The sequence below is a fragment of the Muscardinus avellanarius genome (genome assembly GCF_963383645.1).
Source record: "Muscardinus avellanarius genome assembly, chromosome: 7".
NCBI lineage: Eukaryota > Metazoa > Chordata > Mammalia > Rodentia > Gliridae > Muscardinus > Muscardinus avellanarius.
The window spans coordinates 74209982-74232471 of NC_137793.1; the positions used below are offsets into that span (position 1 = coordinate 74209982).

The 22490-nt window shown below is 33.6% G+C and overlaps 1 protein-coding gene across 2 annotated transcripts in view; it reads left to right on the plus strand.

The window, feature by feature from the left end:
• USH2A (usherin) overlaps positions 1-22490 on the plus strand; it is a gene marked incomplete at both ends in the record, with an annotated part of 871783 nt that overhangs the window by 161004 nt on the left and 688289 nt on the right. For both annotated transcript variants that reach the window (XM_080698222.1, XM_080698223.1), the window contains 2 exons: positions 3612-3807; positions 12046-12176. In XM_080698222.1, coding sequence (XP_080554348.1) covers positions 3612-3807; positions 12046-12176 — 327 coding nt within the window. The remainder of the gene's footprint in view (positions 1-3611; positions 3808-12045; positions 12177-22490) is intronic.

Below are 22490 nucleotides of genomic sequence, written 5' to 3' on the forward strand. Positions count from 1 at the left end.
GTGCCACTATGCATTATTAGAAGTTATTCCTCCTATCAACTGAAAATCTGTATCCATTCACCATCCTCTCTTCATGGTAACCTATATTCTCTACTTCTATAAGCTCATCTTTTCACCTTCCACATACAAGTGAGAACATGCAGTCCTTTTCTTTCCATGCCTGACTTATTTCACTTAACATAATGTTCTCCAGTTCTATCCATGTTGCTATAAGTGACAGGATTTTATTTTTTTAATGGCTGAATAATATTCCATTGTGTTCGACAGTTCCATTCATCTGTCAAGGGGAAATAACTCATTTTAAATGCATAATACAGAGTCTAGTGCATTGAATGTACACATTTCATATTACTTTTCACCGCCATCTTTTTATAAATATTAAGAGGTGACATCACTGGTTTAACCAAGGTGACTGGCTTCTAGCCTATAGCTCACTGTAAATGTTGAACCTATAATATAAATTTGATTTATTGGTAAAGCTTGCTGATTTTCCTAAGTTAATTTTTCATTGGTTGATAATATTCAAATGATTGCTATGTTATCTTTTTTAGTGGACTTGAGTTTTATCTTATAGCCATGAGTGCTTTATTGTAAATCATCTCATTCTCACCAATTATGAAGGCTTTGCATATACATTTTCCTGTTTGTGAATTGTGTTCATTGTGTCTCTTCTCCAAATTCTTTCAAGAACGACTTTCTCTGGACATTAGCACCATAAACAGATGTGAATTTTTCAGTTAACAGCTTAGCTTGATTATGCTCCAAGCCATGTGGATGACACAGAGTATAAAAATAAGTAACTTGCATTTCCTGAAAGATATGTGTAAGTAAATCAATCGCTTTAGTTCAAGGTTAGAGGAGAAAGATTAAAATATCAATGGTGTTCTGTAGGGGAAGAAAAGTCTAAGGGTTAGAAATAGCATTAGGGAAAAAAGAATCATTCTCACTCTCAAAAGAATAGTAAATATAAATTTTTTGGTGGTTTTGGGGTTCCTGGAAGCCCTTCTACCTCCAGGCTACACTCTCAGACCTATTTTATACTTTTTTTTTTTTAATTTGGAAACAGGGTTCTCTTAAGCCAGCACAGCTGACTTTGAACCTGCACAATCCTCCTGTCTCTGCCTCCCAAGAGCGGGGATTACAGGCGTGCGCCACCACGCCCAGCCTAAATACGTTTTTAAATTGACTAAAATTTAAGGGTACATTATATAATAATTATTAGATTGCAACATTGCCTGATATGAAAATTGTGACCTAATATTTATATGGCATGTTTCTTTTCTATTTTCCTCAGTGAAAGTAGAAAATTCTCACTTTGTTTTTGTGCTAGAATTTTCAGAATACCTTTAGACAATAATATGTGGGTATTTAATTCTATTTTTTAAGAATAATAAAAGAAGAACCACATGTGGTGACATAACTCTGTAATTCCAGTACTTGAGAGGCTGAGATAGAAGACTCACAGGTTTGAGGCTTGCCTTGGCAACTTAGGGAGGCCCTGTTTCTAAATGAATAGGGTTAGGGATGTAGCTCAGAGATAGAATGTTCCTGTGTTCAATCTTCAGTACCAAAAAAGAAAAAAATTTAGATGATTTATTTTAATAAATCTTTATAAGGACTGAAGCAGTCTCATTTATATGAATATAAATGTAATGTTCCTAAATAATATTTTACTTGGTATTATTTACCATTTAATATGTTGAGTTTATCCTAGGAATGAAAGTACAGAATATAACATATTAATTAGCCTATTATGTGAGAACATTCAATAAAATTTACAAAGTGTTTCTTATTTTTAAAAATAAACATGATTGTTGTTTTATAATATATATTCTATAAAGTAATAAACGTTCACCTGAAATGAACAGTTAATATCATTTGAAAAATTAAAGTCAGAAAAAGACAAATATTCCTCTGTAATCACTATACCATATCAATGCAGAAAATTCTGTCCAAAACACAGAAGTTATAAACATCAACATTGAAAACTATGAACCAAAGCTTCCTTTTTTAAAAGATAAAAGAAAAATTTTAATATCTAATAAAAACTTTAAGACCAATAAGTAAGTTGAATATATGAAAGAAAATTAAATGCTTTTCTTCTATATGACTATATGTAAGCAAAAAATAGGTGAAAATATTTGGCTTTGCTAGTATCTAAAACATACATATTAAATAGTGATTAATAATTTTTATATAATCAAAATAGCTAAGAGATAATAATCGCAGTTTTAATATAGGAGAACACAAGAAAAAGCTTATTCTCAGATATTGCTTCTGGAAATACAATTGAGTTTAATATTTGTCAAAAGACTTTGCCTATATGTAGCAGTATTTTAAAAAATGTTTATGCTAAATCATAATGTGATTTCATTTCTCAAATTTCCTAAAGGAAATACTCAGACCCAACTTCACTTCACTTAGAAAAATGGAGAAAAACTTAAGTGTTTAATAAATCTAAAATGAATGTTATTGATAAAAATATGAACATTAATGCAATAATTTACATGATACTTGATACTATAATAGTATGTCACACACACTCTCTCAATTTTGATAAGGAAAAAATATACCATATACACATATGTTAGTATTTTGACTTCTTGGTAGTTCAGTCAGTGATTTTTATTTTCTACTTTGACTTTTTTTTCATAATTAAACTTAAACTGTTGGCATTTTGAATACACAAATAATCCTGTAAATAACACATACCCATCATGATCAGTGACCAGTCATGTCTATTCCTTCAATGCCTGCCAGTGTTTGGTCACAGTACATTCACACTCAGTTCACTCACAGACAGAAACTCTTGGTCATGTTGCCTCTTTGTTGGTGATGAACCTCTGTGTCACTTTACAAACATGGAGGTTCAGAGAAAAGGAATTGGTTGACAAAATGAAAGTACTGTCAGGATAGAAAATATGGAAGTGAAATTAAAACTGATCATAAGTGGGGTTGTAAGGAAACGCTAACCCCTGCTGCCCTTTGAGGCTCTAGATATGCAGCCAGAGCGACTTACTGAGGGTGAACTTACCCCAGTGAGGAAAGTGGTTGGGTAAGTTCATACAAAAGTGAAGGGGAATCTATACCAGAGAACCTACAGAGGCACTCTCAGGAACATTCCCTAATACCAAAAGCACGAAAGTCGAAGTGGTGGAAGCTGATCCAAACTTAGAACTGAGGATGATAATTCACCATGGTCTAGAGAAAACGTATTCATTTAGGATACTAATGCATGGAATGGAATGAAGGCAAATGCTGTTCAAAGTACCCTTGGTGAGATTTTAACAAAGAAATCAAACAACTTATTTCTCCAAGTTGATAATGGTTTAAGTTATAGAGTACTAAATTAATATAACTTGTTATTTGGGGTTTTCCTTTATGGTTGTATCTGAGAGTAGGGAGTTTTCCATGTTTTAACAACATTTTAAAAGTCGTAGATATACCATAACTCATGTATGTTTTTTTGATTTTTTAAAACACTTTCCATATAAAGTGAACAATATTTTTAACTCATGGATATTAGTTTTACAATCAATGAAAGTAGCTTATCAGTAAAAATAAAGTCAAAGATTTGTGTTTATTGTTCTAATACAAGTTTATCATTCCAGTGTGATCGCTGCTTGCCTCTCTATCATGACAAGCCCTTCCGCAGAGGCGACCAAGTTCATGCTTTCAACTGTAAGCCCTGTCAATGCAACAACCATTCTAGAAGCTGCCACTACAATGCCTCCATAGACCCTTTTCCTTCTGAGCACAAAAGAGGGGGAGGAGGAGTTTGTGATGATTGCCAGCATAACACTGCAGGTAACTAGCAAATCGCAAATTGCTGACTTGGCCTCTAAGGCCTGTGTATGTCTCCAGTGCATAGTCTTTATTGTTGTCTTATTATGAATATACTTTCATACTGTTAAATTTGAAAACCAAAGCTAATTCATTAAATTTTCCTAATTCTAAGTCACATTCTAGTCCTCAAATGTCTTTTTTTTTGGTGATGGTACTGGGGATGAACCCAGGGACATTCCACCTCTGAGCTACACCTCCAGCCCTATTTTTTATTCTATTCTATTTCATTTTATTTTATTTTTGTGGTACTGGGGTTCCTGGAAACCCTTCTATCTCCGGGCTACACTCCCAGACCTATTTTCATATTTTTTGTTTTATTTGGAAATAGGGTCTCTTAAGCTAGAGTGGCTGGCATTGAACCTGCAAGATCCTCCTGTCTCTGCCTCCCAAGCGTGAGGATTACAAGCGTGCACCACCACGTCCAGCTTATTCTTTATTTTTAAAGAGGATCTCACTGAGTTGAAGACCTCACTAAGTAGCTGAGACTAGCTATGAACTGTGATTCTCCTGTGTCAGCCTCCTAAGTACTAAGATTGCAAGCGTGCACCACCATGCCCAGCTTCAAATGTCTTTTTTCTTTTTTTTTTCTATTCTTTTCTTTTTTTCATTTTGCAAAAATGTTTCTTTGCTTTATTGACCCCAGGGCCTTGCTCATGCTAGATAAGTAATTTACTACTTACTGAGCTACATCCCCAGCTCATGAAATAACATTTTAAAGGTTTTCTACTTTTTGGCCAAATTACAAGTATATTTTGAATAACTCAGGAATTCTTAGGTTGATATCTATATCTATCTATCTCTTTACAACATATATCCTTTTTCATTTTTATTTCTTTTATGTCTAATGAGATTTGCATATTCATTCTAATTTGGCATAGAATCTGGTAAACTGGGAATACCCTTTTTGTAAAACACTAATTAAATGTAAAAGATGATAAAAGTCCTGTTTTAAAGCCACAGAACATTTTGGCTAGTCATTCAAAATTACTATTTTCTTTATTTTCTTTTTTCTTTTTGTGGTACTGGGAATGGAGGCCAAGGGAATTCTACCTCAGAGTTATACCCCCAGGATTATTTTTTTATTCTTTATTTTTTAAATTGGATCTCACTAACTTGCAGGTCTCACTAAATGGCTAAGGCTGTCTGAGAAATGTAATCCTCCTGTCTCAGCCTCCCAAGTACTGGATTGCAAGTGTACATCACCATGCCTGGTTCAAAATTACTGTTTTTATAGGGCAGTATGTTAAAAGTAGAAATGGGCAATGTCTGAATTTGCTAACTATAATAGCCCGAGTCTGATGGATTTAGAAGTGCTACTATGAAGCATGGATGAATTTATTAGATAATTATTGAGGACCTAAAGTATCATAAGAACTTGGCTATATTCTAAGAATATGAAGAATAAGATAATTGATTTTTCTATCTTTGAATTATTGGGGTTTTTTACTTTTTTATTGATGCATCATAGTCATATATCTTGATGGGATAAAAGATGGTAGAGACATACATGTACACATCATCCAATTAGCTTTTACCAATCCCCATCCCATTCCCTCCCCCTCCCTCCTTCCGATGATCCTCCCCCTCCCTCCTTCCCATGCTTGGCTTAGTGAGTGACTTTGACATGTTTAAGTGCATCATGTGCTTTAAAGAGTTTCCTTCTTCCCCCCTCCCATCCTCTCAGTTGGTTGCCTTGGTGAGAGGGGCACACTATTCAAGGCATAATTTTAAAGTTGTTTGATAACTGCTAGAGTAGGAAAAATATAAATTGAGATGTCCAGATGGGGCATTAATGTTTTCAGTAAAGAAAATCTGTGCAATGAACTGGAGGATCAAGAAACACGACACCTTTGGAGAATTAATAGAAGAAGAAATGGCTGGAGCTAAGGAAAGAAGTTAGATAGGAAACAGGGGCCAGACCACAGAGGGCTTCATAAACCATAATAAAAAGTTTGGCTTTCATCCTAAGGCCAATGAGATACACTTATATACCAAAGGAAAATAATTTAATTTTGTATTTTTATTATATATTTATTTTTATGGTACTGGGGTCTGAGCCCAGAGGCATTCTACCACTGACCTCTATGCCTAAGCCCTATTTTATTTTTTTTTAATTTGGAAACAGGGTCTCACTAAGTTACTGACAACCTTGGTAAATTGCTGAGGTTGACCATGAACTTACAATCCTCCTGTCTCAATCTCCCAAGAACTGGGATTACAGGCATGCACCATCATGTCTGGCAATTTTGTTTTTTCAAATGATCTATTGGGCTGGGCATGGTGGTACATGTCTGTAATCTTAGCACTTAGACTTGGGAGGCTGCGGCAAGAAGATCACAGACTCCAGGACAGCCTCAGCAAGTAGTGAGACTGTCATCGAACTAGTGAGACCTTGTTTCAAAATAAAACTAAAGTAGGGCTGGGGGTGTATTTCAGAGGTAGAATGCCCCTGGGTTCAATTCCCAGGAAAACACACACACACACACACACACACACACACACACACACACACTTCATTGGGGAGGATTAAAAGATGGCAGAATAGAGGGAGAGTATGTATTTCAAGCTCTATGAGACTCAGAACTCAATCAATGGGGAAACTGCTTCATGGCAAAGGAAGAAAAGCAGTCAGAACTCAACAGAAGAATTACAGTCAGACATGGTGGAACTGAAGGCAGCAGAGGAAACAGAGAACTAAAAGAGCACAGTGCTTCTTGCTTGGTGAGTGGGCAGTAGCAGCAGCACCATTTTGGAGAGTCCGTGCTTGGGCTGGGGCTGCTTGGACCTGTGATGATCAGAGACCAACTCCAGCAAAGAAGTAACAGAAATTTGACAATCTAGTGACTACAGACCATCTTCAAAAGCAAGCCAGACATGCTGACGCACACCTGGAACCCCACCATTCGGAATGCTTAGATGGGTTCGAAGACAGCCTCAGCTGCTTAGTGAGGCTCTTTATACCTCAGCAAGACCCTGTTTCAAATAATCAAAGGACTAAAAACTATGGCTGGGGGTGTAGCTTGAAGGTACAGTGTTCCTGGGTTCTTCCATCCCTAGTACTGGAAAAAAGGGAAAAAAAAGCAACTTTACTCTTCTCTTCATGCTCGAATATGTTAAGACCAGATTTCTGAGCAGTTCAAGCACGTGGTGAAATTTTGTTTCTTCATGTGAACTCACCTCTTCCCACAGAGACCTGAGGGGTGCTCGACCAGACCAGTGGGAGTTGCTGTGCATGGCCACAGGGACTTGTGCAGCAACAGACAGACCTGTGGGGTCTGTGGGTTTGCAAATCACCCCTGTGGAGGTGAGAGTGAGGGTTACTCTAAGACACAGAATAAATGTCAATTAGCAGACAGCGCCTAGGGACATTTGGGCAGGAGGGACCTGAAGTCTACAGTTTGCCCTGCCCTTGCAGTGTCTCCCCCAATCACCACAGGACAGCAAGCCATGGTATCTGTGGGGCGGAACAACTGAGCCAATCAAGTTTCAGGCTTGGAAAGCTGTAAATTCACACCTAGCTGAGTTTGGATGCTATAAGTACCAAGGCCAGAGGCCAAGAAGGTCTCAAGTGATCATAGCCACTAGAGCAGCGGTGGTGTTCCTGGGGCTAAATAAAACTGCCACCCAAACCACAGGCTCAGAATGGTTCACTCCTACCAGTTTGGGCCCTAAAAATAGGGACTCCAGGAACAAGCATTGGTTCATGTGATCACAGATACAGGTTGGGAACTTAGCACTCTCTCCACCAACAAGAATTGTCTGGCATGGAGGCATGCCGGGGAGGACAGTGCTCCATGTGGTTATAACAAGACCAGTGGTGGTGTCTCTGCACAATAAAAGCTCAGCAAGACAGGCCACAAGCTCAGAACATAGCTTCTCTGGCTAGAGAAGCCAGGGATCAGTTCTCTGTTCTTTTATGGTTCACAACTAACAGAACAGTGTTGATATCTGTGGGTCATTAAATCTCAACCAGCAAAGAGCACACTCTAAATAGAACATCATAATCTCTGGCCCTATGGAGTTTGGACTTGGAGAGCAACACATCCTGCAGCCAGAGATTTCTGTTTCCCTGCACTAAATAAATACTATATATTCTTAAATAGGCTCTGGGGAACAAACTGAAAGTTCAATTACATGAGGCAAATTTTGAAGGACAGTTACATACCCATAGCAGATACCTTATTATAAAGGGTTAACAAATAGACACAAAGCTCACATACAAAGAAAATGCCAAGAGAACAGAAATAAATAATTTGTAGAATTAAATAAAAATAACAACAGGACATGCACAAATCTATGAGAAACATTGAAGGTGGTTGTAACAGAAATATTTGTAGCACTGAGTGCCTACAAAGAAAAAGAGAAAGTCACCAAATAAATAGCCTAAAGACATATCTCAAGGAACTGGAAAAACAGGAACAGTATAATCCCAAAGCAAGTAGACAACAGGATATAATTAAAATGGAGTCAAAATTAATGGAAAAGATAATACAAAATATCAACAAAACAAAAATATGATTCTTTAAAAAGATTAACCATATTGACAAACCTTTAGCCAACCTAACCAAAAGAGAGAATCAACCCAAATTATTAAAATCAGAAATAAAGAGACATCACCACAGAGAGTGGGGGAATCCATAGGATCATCAGAAACTAATTTCAAAATTTACATTTGAATAAAATGGAAGACATGAAAAAGCTGATATGTTTTTAGACAACTACAAACTACTTAACTTTAACCAAGAAGATATAGAAAACCTAAACTGATCAATAGCAAGCAGAGAGATAGAAACAGCAATAAAAAGCCTTCCATCAAAGAAAAGCCCAGGAATAGAGGGCTTCTCAGCCAAATTCTACAACATCTTTATAGAAGAACTAAACCTAATACTTCAAAATTTATTTTGTGAAATTAACAGAGATAGAATCCTCCTAAACTTCTATGAGGCCAGTATCACCTTAATACTAAAATCAAATAAAGATCCCTCAAGAAAAGATAAAAGGCCAATATCTTTGATGTACATAAATGCAAAAATTCTAACCAAAATAGTAGCCATGCACATTCAAAAACCACATCAAGAAAATTACACCAGAATCATGTTGGTTTCATTCCAGAAATAAAAGACTGATTCAACATATACAAATCAATACATTTTTCATCACATAAATAGAACTAAGGACAAAAGTTACATGATCATCTCAATCGATACTGAAAAATCTTTGACAAAATTTAACACCCCTTCATGTTAAAAACACTGAAGAAACTCAGAATAGAAGAATCTTACTTCAATATTATTAAGGAAATATACAATAAAGCCAGAGCCAATATCATATTGAATGGGAAAAACTGCAAGAATTCTCTTTAAAATTAGGAACAAAACAAAGATGCTCACTATCACCACTCGTTTTCAATCTAGTTCTTGTGACTCTTGCCAGAGCAATAAGACAAGAGAAGAACATCAAAGGAATTCCAATAGGAAAAAAGAACCAAAATTATTTCTATTTGCAGAGGACATAATTCTATATTTAGAAGACCCAAAGACCTCAAGCTAGATATTACTAGAGCTGATTAACAGATTCAGCAAAATAACAACATACAAAATCAATCTAAAAAAATCAGTAGCTTTTGTGTATGCAAACCATGAATCCACTAAAAATGTAATCCAGAAAACAATTATATTCACAATAACCTCAAAAACAGCAAAATACCTAGGAATAAACCTAACCAAGGTTAGATTGAAAGGCTATAATAAAAATTATAAAACACTAAAGAAAGAAATTGTAGATCTTAGAAGATGGAAACATCTCTCTTGCTTCTGGATAGGTGGACTAAATATCAAAATTGCCATTCTACCAAAAAGTTATCTACCAATTTGATGCAATCCCTATTAAAATACTAATGTCATTATTTTACTGACCTAGAAAATTTTGTCATAAATTTTATAGAGAGAAACAAGACCCAGAATAACCAAAGTAATTCTCAGCAATAAGAACCAGGCAGGAGGCATCACAATTCCTGATTTCAAATTATATTACAAAGGTATAGTAAGAAAAAACATCATGATATTGGCACAAAAACAGATGCATAGACCAATGGAACAGAATAGAGGATACAGAAACAAATCCACAGACTGGTATCCAATTGATTTTGGTCAAAGTTACCAAACACATATGTTGGAGAAAAGACAACCTTTTCAACAAATGGTGTTGGGAAAATTGGTTATCCCTTTGTAGAAAAAATGGAACTAAATCCTTACCTCTTACCTTGTATAGGGGTCAACACAAGATGGATCAAAGACCTGAAAATTAGACCAGAGACTTTGAATCTACTAGAAGGCATAGGTTCAACAACCCAACATATAAACACAGGTAGAAACTTTGTCATCAAGACCCCCATACCTAAGGAAATAAAAAGAATTAATAAATGAGATGGCATTAAATTAAAAAGTTTCTACTCATCAATGGACACCATCAAGAGTCTGAAAATAGCCTAAAGAGTGGGGGAAGATCTATGCCAGTTATCCCTCTGATAAAGGACTAATATCTAGAATATACAAAGAATGTAAAAGCTTTTACACATAAAAAAACCAAATAACTAAATCAATAAATGGGCCATTGAACTAAATAGACACTTCACAAAAAATAAAATGGCCAATACATAAATTAAAAAATGTTCAACATCATTATCAATCAGGGAGATGCAAATTAAAACTATACTGAGGTTCCATTTAACCCCAATTAGAATGGCAAACACCAAGAAGTCAAAGAACAGTAAGAGCTAGTGAAGATGTGGAGAAATTGTAATTCTTCTACATTGTTGGTAGAATTGTAAATTAATAGTATTTGAGGAGAGTGTAGGTAAAAGAAAGACAAGAGTCACGACTGATACCTAACATTCCAGCTTGAGCAATAGAGTAAACATTGATATTAGCAACTGAGTTAGAAAACATAGGAGGATAAAACTAAGAGAAAATACATCAAGTTCTATTTGGGGTACATTCATTGTGTTTACAAAAATATAGAAAGAAAAACTTCTTTAGTGGGCAGTTGAAGAAATAGTTATGAACCTCCTTTATTCAGAAAAATTTTTTCATAGTATCTCAGAAAATATCAGAATCATATATATAATATATATATATATATAATCTTGGGCTTATCATAGTTTATAAGTGTATATTTATTCCTGTTATTATTTAATTCTGATTTATTTTACCCACTAGGCTGAAGAAAGCTCATTGAGAGAGATACAAGGAGTGTTGTGTATTTTGGTCAATAGTGTATTTTTTATCATTTAGCAGTGTTTGGAATATGGTAATTAGTTAATAAATATTTATTAAATGATAAAGGAGAGAGTTCTAGATTAGAAATATAGATTTGGGAATCATCAGGATATGTAAATGGAAATATTTTAGAAATATTTTAAGTTAATGTTTAATTAGTTCATAGCCAATATTCATGAGAATGTTTCAATTGTTCATTTTTGTAGTCTTCTAAGGTTGAGACAATTTCAACAATATTTGAGCAGAATGAGTAATGTTTAAAAGTAGAATAAGTAGCCCTGAATTTTATGTCAGCAGTCTTATATACTGCTGTCATTCATTTAGAAGCTCTTTGTATGCAGGTCTTTTTTCCCTTATCTAATACAGCAAGAAGAAATTCCAGTTAGTAAGTCATTAGTTATAGGACTACCTGATATATCAATACTTAATATGAATCATTATTTGATATATCTATAGAATAATCAATTGTATTAAGAAAATCCCTAATTTTATAAGATTCAGATCCACAAAAATATTTCTAATGCTACCTATCTACTTATAACTCTATACCTATAATCTATATCTGGTAGACATTTCTCAGATTTGATTTAGATGAAGAGCTTAGCTTGGCCCTAGAAATAACATTTTAAGTTTAGGAAATAAAATATTTTACAGTGTATGGGCCCCTACAATGCTTAGCTTTTTCAAAGTGTGTTACTATAAGACAGATGGGAGTTTAATGAAGGAAAGCACCGTTTGTAACAGGTCCATTGTTTCATATGCTTTGGATCACTAAATTGGCAGCTAGAGATGAAAGGTGCATTAAAATGGACATCCCCCAAAATTATAGAATTCCCTCAAAGGAATACAGTCTTTAATTTTGTATTATGCAGCTGATTTTAATGGTTTGGAAGTCGTAACACATAACCTTTCTCGGATGCAGGGAGAAACTGTGAAGTGTGCAAGGACTACTTTTTCCGACAAGTTGGGGCAGACCCTTCGGCCATTGATGTGTGCAAATCCTGTGACTGTGATAAAGTTGGCACAAGAAATGGTAGACTCCTTTGTGATCAGGTATGTTCCTCTTGTATTTATGGCAAAGAATTATTCTCGCTGCCAGAAATAAACCTGGAAGATACTCTCTCGGTGGATTTGAAGGCTATAAGTCCTCTTGGTGTGTTTGCATTTCAAATTGATGTTCACTTTAGGAGAGACCATGTGCATGATTATTATGAAAATGTTTGAAATACACTACTATTGAGGTGATCCCTTGTGTGTAAGAAAGGCTTATTTTAGTTTTAATTTTTCAAATGTTAAAAAATAGAGGATGAAGTTTCCAAGTAAACTGAAAAGTAAGTCAAGTATTTTCTTATAATTTTTGTGAAGTAATATTAGTAAATTATTTATAAATGAGAACAGTTTTCTCCCAAAATTTATTTGATGACAGTATAGCAAAATTCATTTATATAAAAATCCAAATGGAAGTTTAATACATCTGCTTCTAAATTTCTTATTTTTACTTGTCCCTTAACTTGAAAGTATAATGAATTTTTATAACTTTTAAACAGTTTGACTACATTTATTACAAATATTGATGTTGGACATTAAAAATGCAGGTTCCAACTCAACTGGTGTCCATATATCCTACCTCAAGCCAAAATAATCTCATAAGGTGTTTTCAGATGAAGCTTATAGTCTGGTACAAGTAAAAATTATGAAAATAAATAAAAGATAAATTTATTTTGGAAAGTCTATTAAGTAATTATATTGATTTTACTAATAACATTTTCTGTTAAAAATAATTGAGAATCTACTGATAAAGGACATAAACCATAGTCCAGTCACAGAAAGTTTTTTTTTAAAAGTAAATATAGTAAGCTGAAGACAGAGTATGTTTGTCATCCAACTTTAGCAAGGATTGAAATCGCTTTCTAAAATAAAAGACAAATATAAATTAGACAAAATATGGATATAAAAACCTTAAGAATAACCATCATATGCTAATAAAAGGACATCTTATGTTTCGTTGGAAAGTTTGAAGAGTAAACAAATAATCAACAAATAATTTCTACTATTTTAATTTTATGCCATTGAGAGTCTATTTTCTCTGAGAAAGTAATAGAATAACTTTCTATATACTTATTAATAAGATCTGACTGCATCTTTACATATATCATCTTCATAAACTGCCATGGATTTTTAGTATGTCCTTTCCTTGTTGTTCAAGTCCTAAATCAAATGTTAATTAATATATCTCTGACACATCTATGATGACTATGCAATTACACAAGTAGCTGTCATTCACATCATCTTGTGTTGTTTTTATTACACTCTTTATGAAATTAATTTGTTTACTTATTTTTGTTCTCTTGGTCCAACTTAAACAGAAGTTTCCATCATATAATAGCATCTATAAATATTTGTTGAAAAATATTGAATAAATGAAGAGAGATTCTGTTTGAACTATGACTTCATATATATTTAATTTTTATACTTAGTATTTATATATAATTATGTGCATTATGCTAATTTGATACATGTATAAAATTTATAATGATCAAATCAGGGTAATAAGCATTTCTATTTCTTCAAATATTAATTATTTTTATGTGTTAGGAATATTACCTTAACAAACAGTTACCCTACTATGCTAGACAAAACACAATTAATTCTTCCTTTCTGTGTTTTGATGCTCCTTATTAAATTTTTTTCTCCTTCCTCACCTCTTCCCTTCCCAGTTTCTAGTGATCAGGATTCTATTCCAATCTCTTCCATGAGATTGACTTACTGTTTCCCACAAATATGTTTGTCAGGCTTGTTTTACTTAATATTCATGTTTCTGGTCCTGCCTAGTTGGGGTTCTTGGTATCTTCTTTACCTATATGTTTATATATTTCCCAAGACCTTGGAAATTTTCTACTATTATCTCACTGAATAAATTTTCTATACCATTAGCCTATATTTCTACTCTTTCCTCTTAAACTATTGTCATGTCATAGTCAACATTCCCACTGCCATAATCCAAAACAACTGGTCACACAACCTAGAGGAGGGAAGATTTACTGGCATGTAGTTTTTGAAGATTTAGAGGTGCAGCCTATGTCACACAGGTGTGCAGAGCTCAGAGCATGACCGCAGGAAGTATAGAGGGAGGAAAAAGGTTCTGCTCTTCATATCACGGAGGCCAGAAGCAGAGAGCAAACAGGCAGGGGAGGAAGGATATATAATCCCCAAAGACCCATCCCCAGGGACCCTTTCTCAGCAACTGAACCCCACTTCCAACATTGCTACCTAGTGAATCCAAATCATTATAAGCCTTGATTTTTTTTAAATATTATTCCAGAGCTTTTGTATGTTTTGTTCATAGTTTATTTTTTTTTTACTGTATGAATGTGCTAGTTCATCCACCTTGTCTTCATTCCCTAATATTCTTTGTTCAACCTGCTCTAATATATCACTGAGGCTTTCAAGTGCCTTTTAATTTGACTTATTGAGCTTTTCATTTCCAAGATGTCTGACTTTCTTTTTCAGAAACTCTTATCTCTTTGTTGAATTGCTCTCTCATATCCTGCATTGTTATCTTTATCATTGTTATCACCTGTTTATTTGAATCTTTCTTGAGTTCCCTGATCACTTTAAAAATTTAAAAATTTAAAATTTAAAAATTTAAAAATTTAAAAATTCTGTCTTTTGAATTTTTAATCTGATGTTTCATCTATTTTGATGTCTTGGTATTCTGTTTCCAGAGAGTTGTTTACTTTTGAAAGATACCATTGCTTTGATTTTCATGTTTCTTCTGTTTCTATGTTGATATTTGTGCTAATTTGGGGCTGGATATCTTTCCTACTTTTACATGATGGTCTTATTAATTGTTAGCCTTATGTTTAATGCTCAATTCCCAGTACTTCTAAGAGAGTAGAAAACAAACTGGTAAAGACAAGCCAGATACAGAAATACAATCAAAAGCCTGACATGGTGGCACATACTTGTTATCCCAGCATTTGGGAGGCTGAGACAGGAGGACGTGGTTCGCGGACAGCCTCAGCTACTTAGTGAGGCCCTTTGCAGCTCACTGAGACCTTATTTCAAAATAAAGAACAAAAATAAGGGCTGGGGGATATAGTTCGGACGTAGAATACCCCTGGGTTCCATCCCCACTACCTTAAAAAAAATACAGTACAATCCTTGTAAACCAACAACTATATCAGCAATACCAAAAGAAAATAAAGAAGCAAAAATAATATAGAATAAACTAAGATATGAAAACTAATAAATGTAAAAGTAAAAGACAATAATAATGGGAGTACAAAGAAAGGTAGAAAAATTAAGCAACAAGGAAAGAGAAAAAAATGACATACAAAAATAGAAAAAAGATAAAAAAGAAAAATAAAGGAAGATGAAGCTAAATGAATTCTCCTAGCCAAGTTGATTGGGTTAAGGAAACTTTTTTCTGGGTCCTATAATATTGGAATCCACCAGATTTAGGCATGGGCAATCCTCCTGTCTCAGCCTCCAAAATGCTGGAATTACAAGCATGCACCACCACACCCGGCTAAAGTAAAATATATTTTTAAAAATATATTTTAAGAAGTATTCATTGGTCTTTATGGCCTTGAAATGTTTCTTCTTTAGATGTATAATAATTAGATTTTATTCTCTTAAGTTCATTTTTTTTGCTTTTGAGATGATTAATATTTTTGAAACCATAATGCTGTTCGTTTTGTTTATATTGCATATAAAGGTCAACTCTTAGAAAAAGAGTATAGGTATATGGCTAGAAAATAAAAGTAAATGCTATCAAATAGTTTCTATAGATGGGTGGATAGCTATAAATTTTGAGGTCATGAATACAAAGGAGAAATATAAAATGTGAAAAAGAATCAATATGTAACTTTCAAATATAAAGTAAATAGATATTAGATATGTTATTTAGAATTATATATATATACATATATATATATATAACAGTTGATAACTAAATTCATACATGTATATCTAGATATAACCATAAAACCATGTATTAAGTGAAAAGCTAGATGTCTTTCTACTAAAATTGGAAACAAAAAACAATATCTCCTGTCACTTCTGTTTAATGTCATATTGCAGATTTTCTAGTTTTGTAGGCTACATTAAAAAAAAGAAAATAAAAAATAAATTTAGATAGGGATAAGTTTTACATCTTTCTTCTCTATTTGCCTATGACATGATTTTATACAGAGAAAATCCTAAGGGATCCATTAAAAAAGCATTAGGACTAATAAATGAGTTCCACAAGTTTGCAGAAAATAAGATCAATACACAAAGCCCAATTATATTTCTGTATACTTGCAATGAGCAATCTAAAAAATTAATAAAATACTTTATTTAAAAATAGCATAAAGGGAAGAATATATTTAGAAATAAATTGAGTAAAAAGTACAAAATTTATATTTTAAAAATCATAAAACATTGTTAAACCAAATTAAACCTAAATAAATAAAAAGATAGCTGATATTCATGTATTAAAAACGTAATATTGTTTAAACAGAAACATTTTCCAAATATTCCTATAGATTGAATCAAATCCTTGTTAAATATTCAACTGACTCCTTTTCAGATATTGACAAGATGAATCTAAAGCTTCTTAAAAGATGAAAAATGCTCAAAACAATCTTGCAAAAGAGAAAGAATTAGAATACTTATATTTTATAATTTGATAATTTGCTATAATGTTGTAGTAAACAGAGTGTGATACTGGTATAAGTCTGAACATGTGGATAATGGAAATAAAATTAAGAGTAGAAATGATAATTCACTACACTGTAGCAAAAAAGAATGGGCTTGGATGTTGTATGGGTACATATACTGTGAATTCCAGGATGCCTCTGCACTTCCTTCTATGCTTATCCACTCAGTGCATGAGTTTCTACTTGACATGTGTCCTGAGGTAGAGCTGGACTATCCTTTTCCTTTTCTTCTTCTAGTGTGATTTAAAGTCAGATGAAGAAGGAAGCGCCCATGTGCTAATCTTTCTATCAAGCTCAGGTTCATCTTATACTTTTTTCTCACACCAAATAAATATTTTTGTTAGTTTGTTAGTAAGTCAGTGGTATAGCATTTTTCTATCATATATGTAGCTTTGGGTTCATTTTCTAATATTGGGGTGGGGAGTAGCAATGTTTACCTGCATTCCTGTAATGCCAGTACTTAGGAGGCTATGAAAGGAGAATCTCTGGTCTGAGGTCTGCCTCAGCAACTTAATGAAACCTTCAGCTTCAAAAAAAAAAAAAAATATATATATATATATATATATATATATATATATATATTGCGTGTGTGTGTGTGTGTGTGTGTGTGTGTGTGTGTGTGTGTCCAGGAGTGGTGTCGCATGCTTGTAATCCCCGTGCTTGGGAGGCAGAGACAGGAGGATCACACAGTTTCGAAGCCAGCAGCACTGGCTTAAGAGACCCTGTTTCCCAAAATAAAAAAAATATAAACTATGTCTGGGAGTGTATCCCAGAGGTAGAAGGGATTCCAGGAACCCCAGTACCACCAAAACAAAACAAACAAATATATATATATATATAATTATATATAATTTATAATTATATAATATATAATTTATAATTATATAATATATAATTTTATATTATATAAAATATATAATTTTATATTAAAGTTAAATATCGATTTTTAATTTTATATTATATATAAATATATATTTAATTTTATATTAAATATAAATATATATTTAATTTTATATTAAATATATATATGGCTGGGGTATAACTCAGAAATAGAATGCCCCTGAGTCTAATTCCTAGTGTCACACACACAAAAGAAAATTTCTGGTACCCCATTAAGATATATGACTACAATGCACCAATAAAAATAATTGTTAAAAGAAACATTTTTTCATTTAAAATTTTAATAGCTTTCTAAATATGCTGTTGTTAATTTTATTGTCAGAAAAAAACAGATAATTTTTCATTTAATCTTATATCTAGTCAGAGAGATCTACTTATAGTAGTAATAGGAATGTAAAAAAATAGAAAGAGTTCATGAATTTGAAACCTCTATATTGCCCACCTCAAAAATCACATTTCTATTTTGCCTTAATTTTTATTAATTTCTCATCCTTTGAATTTAGAAACAAAGTATGTGGATTAATGGTACCTGAGGAAATACTGTGTCAAGTTTACATTGCCTAAATAATGTTATAAAAGACAGGAGGATCACGAAGGTTCAAAGCCAGCCACACTGGCTTAAGAGACCCTGTTTCCCAAAATAAAAAAGTATAAAATAGATCTGGGAGTGTAGCCCAGAGGTAGAATGGCCAGGAACCCCAGTACCACACACACACACACACACACACACACACACACACACACACACACACACATTTATATATATATATATATATATATATATATATATATATTATATGTATATATATATTAAATATATGTATATATATTAAAGTTAAAGTTAATAAAGTTCCCTGTCATTTTTAATGGGGTAACACAATCTATGCCAACAAAGTTGTCAACAATGTCAGAATTATAAAATATAAAGTTTAATTCAAGGACATTTTTAAAATTCATGCAATTGCAATCCTTAATAATATTAGGGACCATACAAGGAAATTAGGCAGTAGTTCAAGTCTCATTTTGTAATAATAACTTAGGAGTCATGCCAACCCCAAACGGCCTGAGTGACTGTGTTGTGTGCTATGTTATTCTGGAAGAGAACTTTCCCTTGGCACTTGTCTTTTGAAACTCAATCCAATTTCATAAGATATGGCATGTTTGCCTTCTTCCTTAAGAAAAATTGTAATTCCTCCTTACATAAATGCCAAAATCTTGAACATATCATTAAGTCACTCTGAGTCACTGAATCCTAAAAACACTAATGCTAAAATCCTAAATATACTCATGCCAAAGTAAAGACAGAGAGAATATCTAAAGTAAAATAACAATATTAATAACAGGAAAATGAAAAATAACAATTATTTTTGAGGCCTTCTTATTAAAGATTTTTTGGATTCCTGATTTTTATTTATTTTTATCTATTTTTTTTAATAAGGTCTCACTAAGTTGCGGAGGGCCTCATGGATCCCTAGGGTTTAGAGTATCCCATGTACACATTAAATTATATACAGTAATGTGTCTGTATGTTTCTTCCCATTTTTTCTTTATATTTTTTGAGACATGAGATTTCAGTTCTTTCATGAGATCTAAAGGGATACCTAAACCAAGAAAGAAGACAATTCACCCTACTATAACAAAGAAGTCCACTTTAATAAATAGACTTAGTTGTTAGTCCAGGTGAAGGAGCCAGTGCCTCAGAGTTAATCTTTCCATCAAACCCAGTTGCATTTCCCCCTTCTTTTCTCATTTACACCCTAGGACCTTCATACCTATCCTTGTGAATCTGGTTCTCTACATTCTTCGGTTATTCAGTTATTACTCAGCACTCTGTGAATGAGACCATATGGCTTGTGCCCAGAACGTCATGTCTTTATAAAAGCTCTAGGTTAACTCCCTATCTTATATTTGTTATGACTTAAGTATACAAGTAAAAGACCTTTCTTTCTATATGTTGGTGTATCCAAAGGGTCTATGTATCTCCAACTAAATATACTAGAGATATATCTTATATACTTGGCTGTATAAAGAGAGAGATCCCTGTCTGCTTCTGACCTAAGATAGAAATACACCATATGACTCCAACCTGCCCCCCACTACCCCTGCCCCTCCACATGCTGATCTCCTCTGCTATGTTTTGTGGCTAAGTTGATGGTTGCTGCTGACAAGGTGAGGAGATGTCAAAGAAATCATTTGTCCTTTAAGACATGTGCAATAATGTTTTCCTGCTTAGTGTTTTTTCCATCCCCATGAATCTCCTCACAATCTTGTATTCTTGTATCTGGCTGAAGAATCCATGAAAGATCATATATAAACTCTCAAGATGCAGGAATTCAGCCAGAGCTCTGCTTCTCAAATTTTCAGAGTGCATCCTAAATATAGTGTTTCCCTCCCCCAGGAATCTCCACATATTGTTCTGCTATACTATGTAGCATATTATTTTTATATACTTTTATTGATGCATAGATGCATCAATAATCCCATCATAATGTAGTTCACAGTGATAGTGACATACATGCACACAAACCTTGGTGGGCTTTCCCCTGGCTGCCTCCCCACTCTCTCCCACTTTCCTCATATATTGAGATTAACATTGGTATTCTTACATATGTACATAATGTTAATGAAAGTATTTCCTTCATCATGTATCACTATGATTTTTTTTATTTCAGTCCCTTTAGAAAGATACCTAGAAGTAGTATAACTAGGTCATATGATGGATACATTCCCAGAAAAAATTGATACATTCTCAGAAAACATACAGTTTTACAAGGAATTCCACACTAATTTTTGTAGTGGTTGTACTAATTTGCAATCCCACCAACAGTGTAGATTTCCCATTTTCTCACATCCTTGCCAGAATTTATTGTTCCTTGATTTCTTGATGATTCCCATTCTAATTGGGGTTAGGAGGAATCTCCTAGTATTTGTTATTTGCATCTATTTGATTGCTAGTGATGTTGGACATTTTTGAAGCATTGCTTTAGTAGGCACTAAACAATTTAAAAATTGTTCACGAGGACTGAGCTTCTACACTTGTAAAAGTGCCCAGGTCATAGTAATTGATGCTGTTCTGTGGGCCACTTTTTAATAACAAAGCAGCTAGAACACTGTCCATTCAAGATACATAGATAAAAGAAACTGGATGGTGGGCTTCATGTTCTTGAAATTGATCCATTTCTCCAAGATTTCCTGATTTATTGGAATGTAAGTTTTCAACATAGTTCCTAATGACCTAGATATCAGTGATATATGTGTTATTATCTCCTTTTATATGTCTACTTTTAGTTTTTGTCATTTATTTTTTATTTTTTATTGATGCATTGTATTCATATGTATGAATACATATGGGATAAAAGACTTGTGGAGACATATATGCACATATCACCCAATTAGCTCTTAACTAATTTCCACCCAATTCCCTCCTCCCTTCTTCCCATGAGTGGCTTAGTGATTGAGTTTAATATGTTTGTTTAAGTACATCATGTACTTTAGAGTATCCCTCTTCCCCCCCTAATATCCCCTCATTTAGGTCACCTTATTTGCTCATCTATAGAATCTCCTTCTTCATCTAGAGTTCCTCCTGTTACCCATTTCTCCCTAGCTTTTAAATATTGGGGAAAACATCCAATTTCTTATTTTTTTGTGACTGACTAATCTCACTTAGCATAATGTCTTCCAGTCCCATCCATTTTCCTATAAATGATATAATTGTGTTTTTCTTTATGGCTGAGTAAGAATGTTCAACATCATTAGCAATCAGAGAGATGCAAATCAAAACTACTCTGAGATTTCACCTAACTCCAACTAGAATGGCCATCATTCAAAGCACAAGCAATAACAAATGATGGCAAGGATGTGGAAAAGTGAGAACTCTAAAACATGGTTGGTGGGATTGCAAATTAGTGCAACCACTTTGGAAAACACTATGGAGGATCCTCAGAAGAATGGGAACAAACTTACCATTTGATCCAGCAATACCACTTCTGGGTATCTACCAAAAAGAAAGGAAACCAAATTACCAAACTAATGCATGTGTATCTATGTTCATAGCTACACAATTCACCATAGCCAAACTATGGAACTGGCCAAGATGTCCATCAACAGATGAATCGATTATAAAACTGTGATATATGTACACAGTGGAATTTTACTTAGTTATATGTCTACTTCCTGCTTACTTTTAGGCTTCACTTAACTGAAATATAATATTTCATCCTTTGACTTTCAAGTTGTGGATTTCTTTTCCTGAGGATATATTTTTAGACAACATATAGTTAGCTGCTGTTGTTGTTGTTTTATTCCAATCTGCCAGTTTATGTCTTTCAATTGGAGAACTGAAAGCATTTATATTCAGTAATTATAGAGATGTCTATGACATCCTGCCAGTTTGATTTATTTACAGTGTTTGTTTTCATTCTAATTCTCATTTGCTGAGCTACTTTTCTAATGAGTTTTATTTTTTCTAACTTCTGCTGTTTCATCTTTGGGTGTAGGATGTAAGTATCTTCTGCAGTATTGGCTTAGTAGTACTGATTTCTTTAGTTTATGTGTATCCTGAAAGATTTTTATTTCTCCTTTGATACTGAAGGATAGTTTGGCTGGTTATAGTAATCATGTTTGGTAGTTTTTTTCAGGCCTTGAAACATACTATTTATTCCAAATTCTCTTGGATGTTGGTGTTTCTATTGAGAAATCAGATGTTATGCTGATTGGTGTGCTTCTAAAAGTAACTTGACATTTTTATCTTGAGGCTTTAACT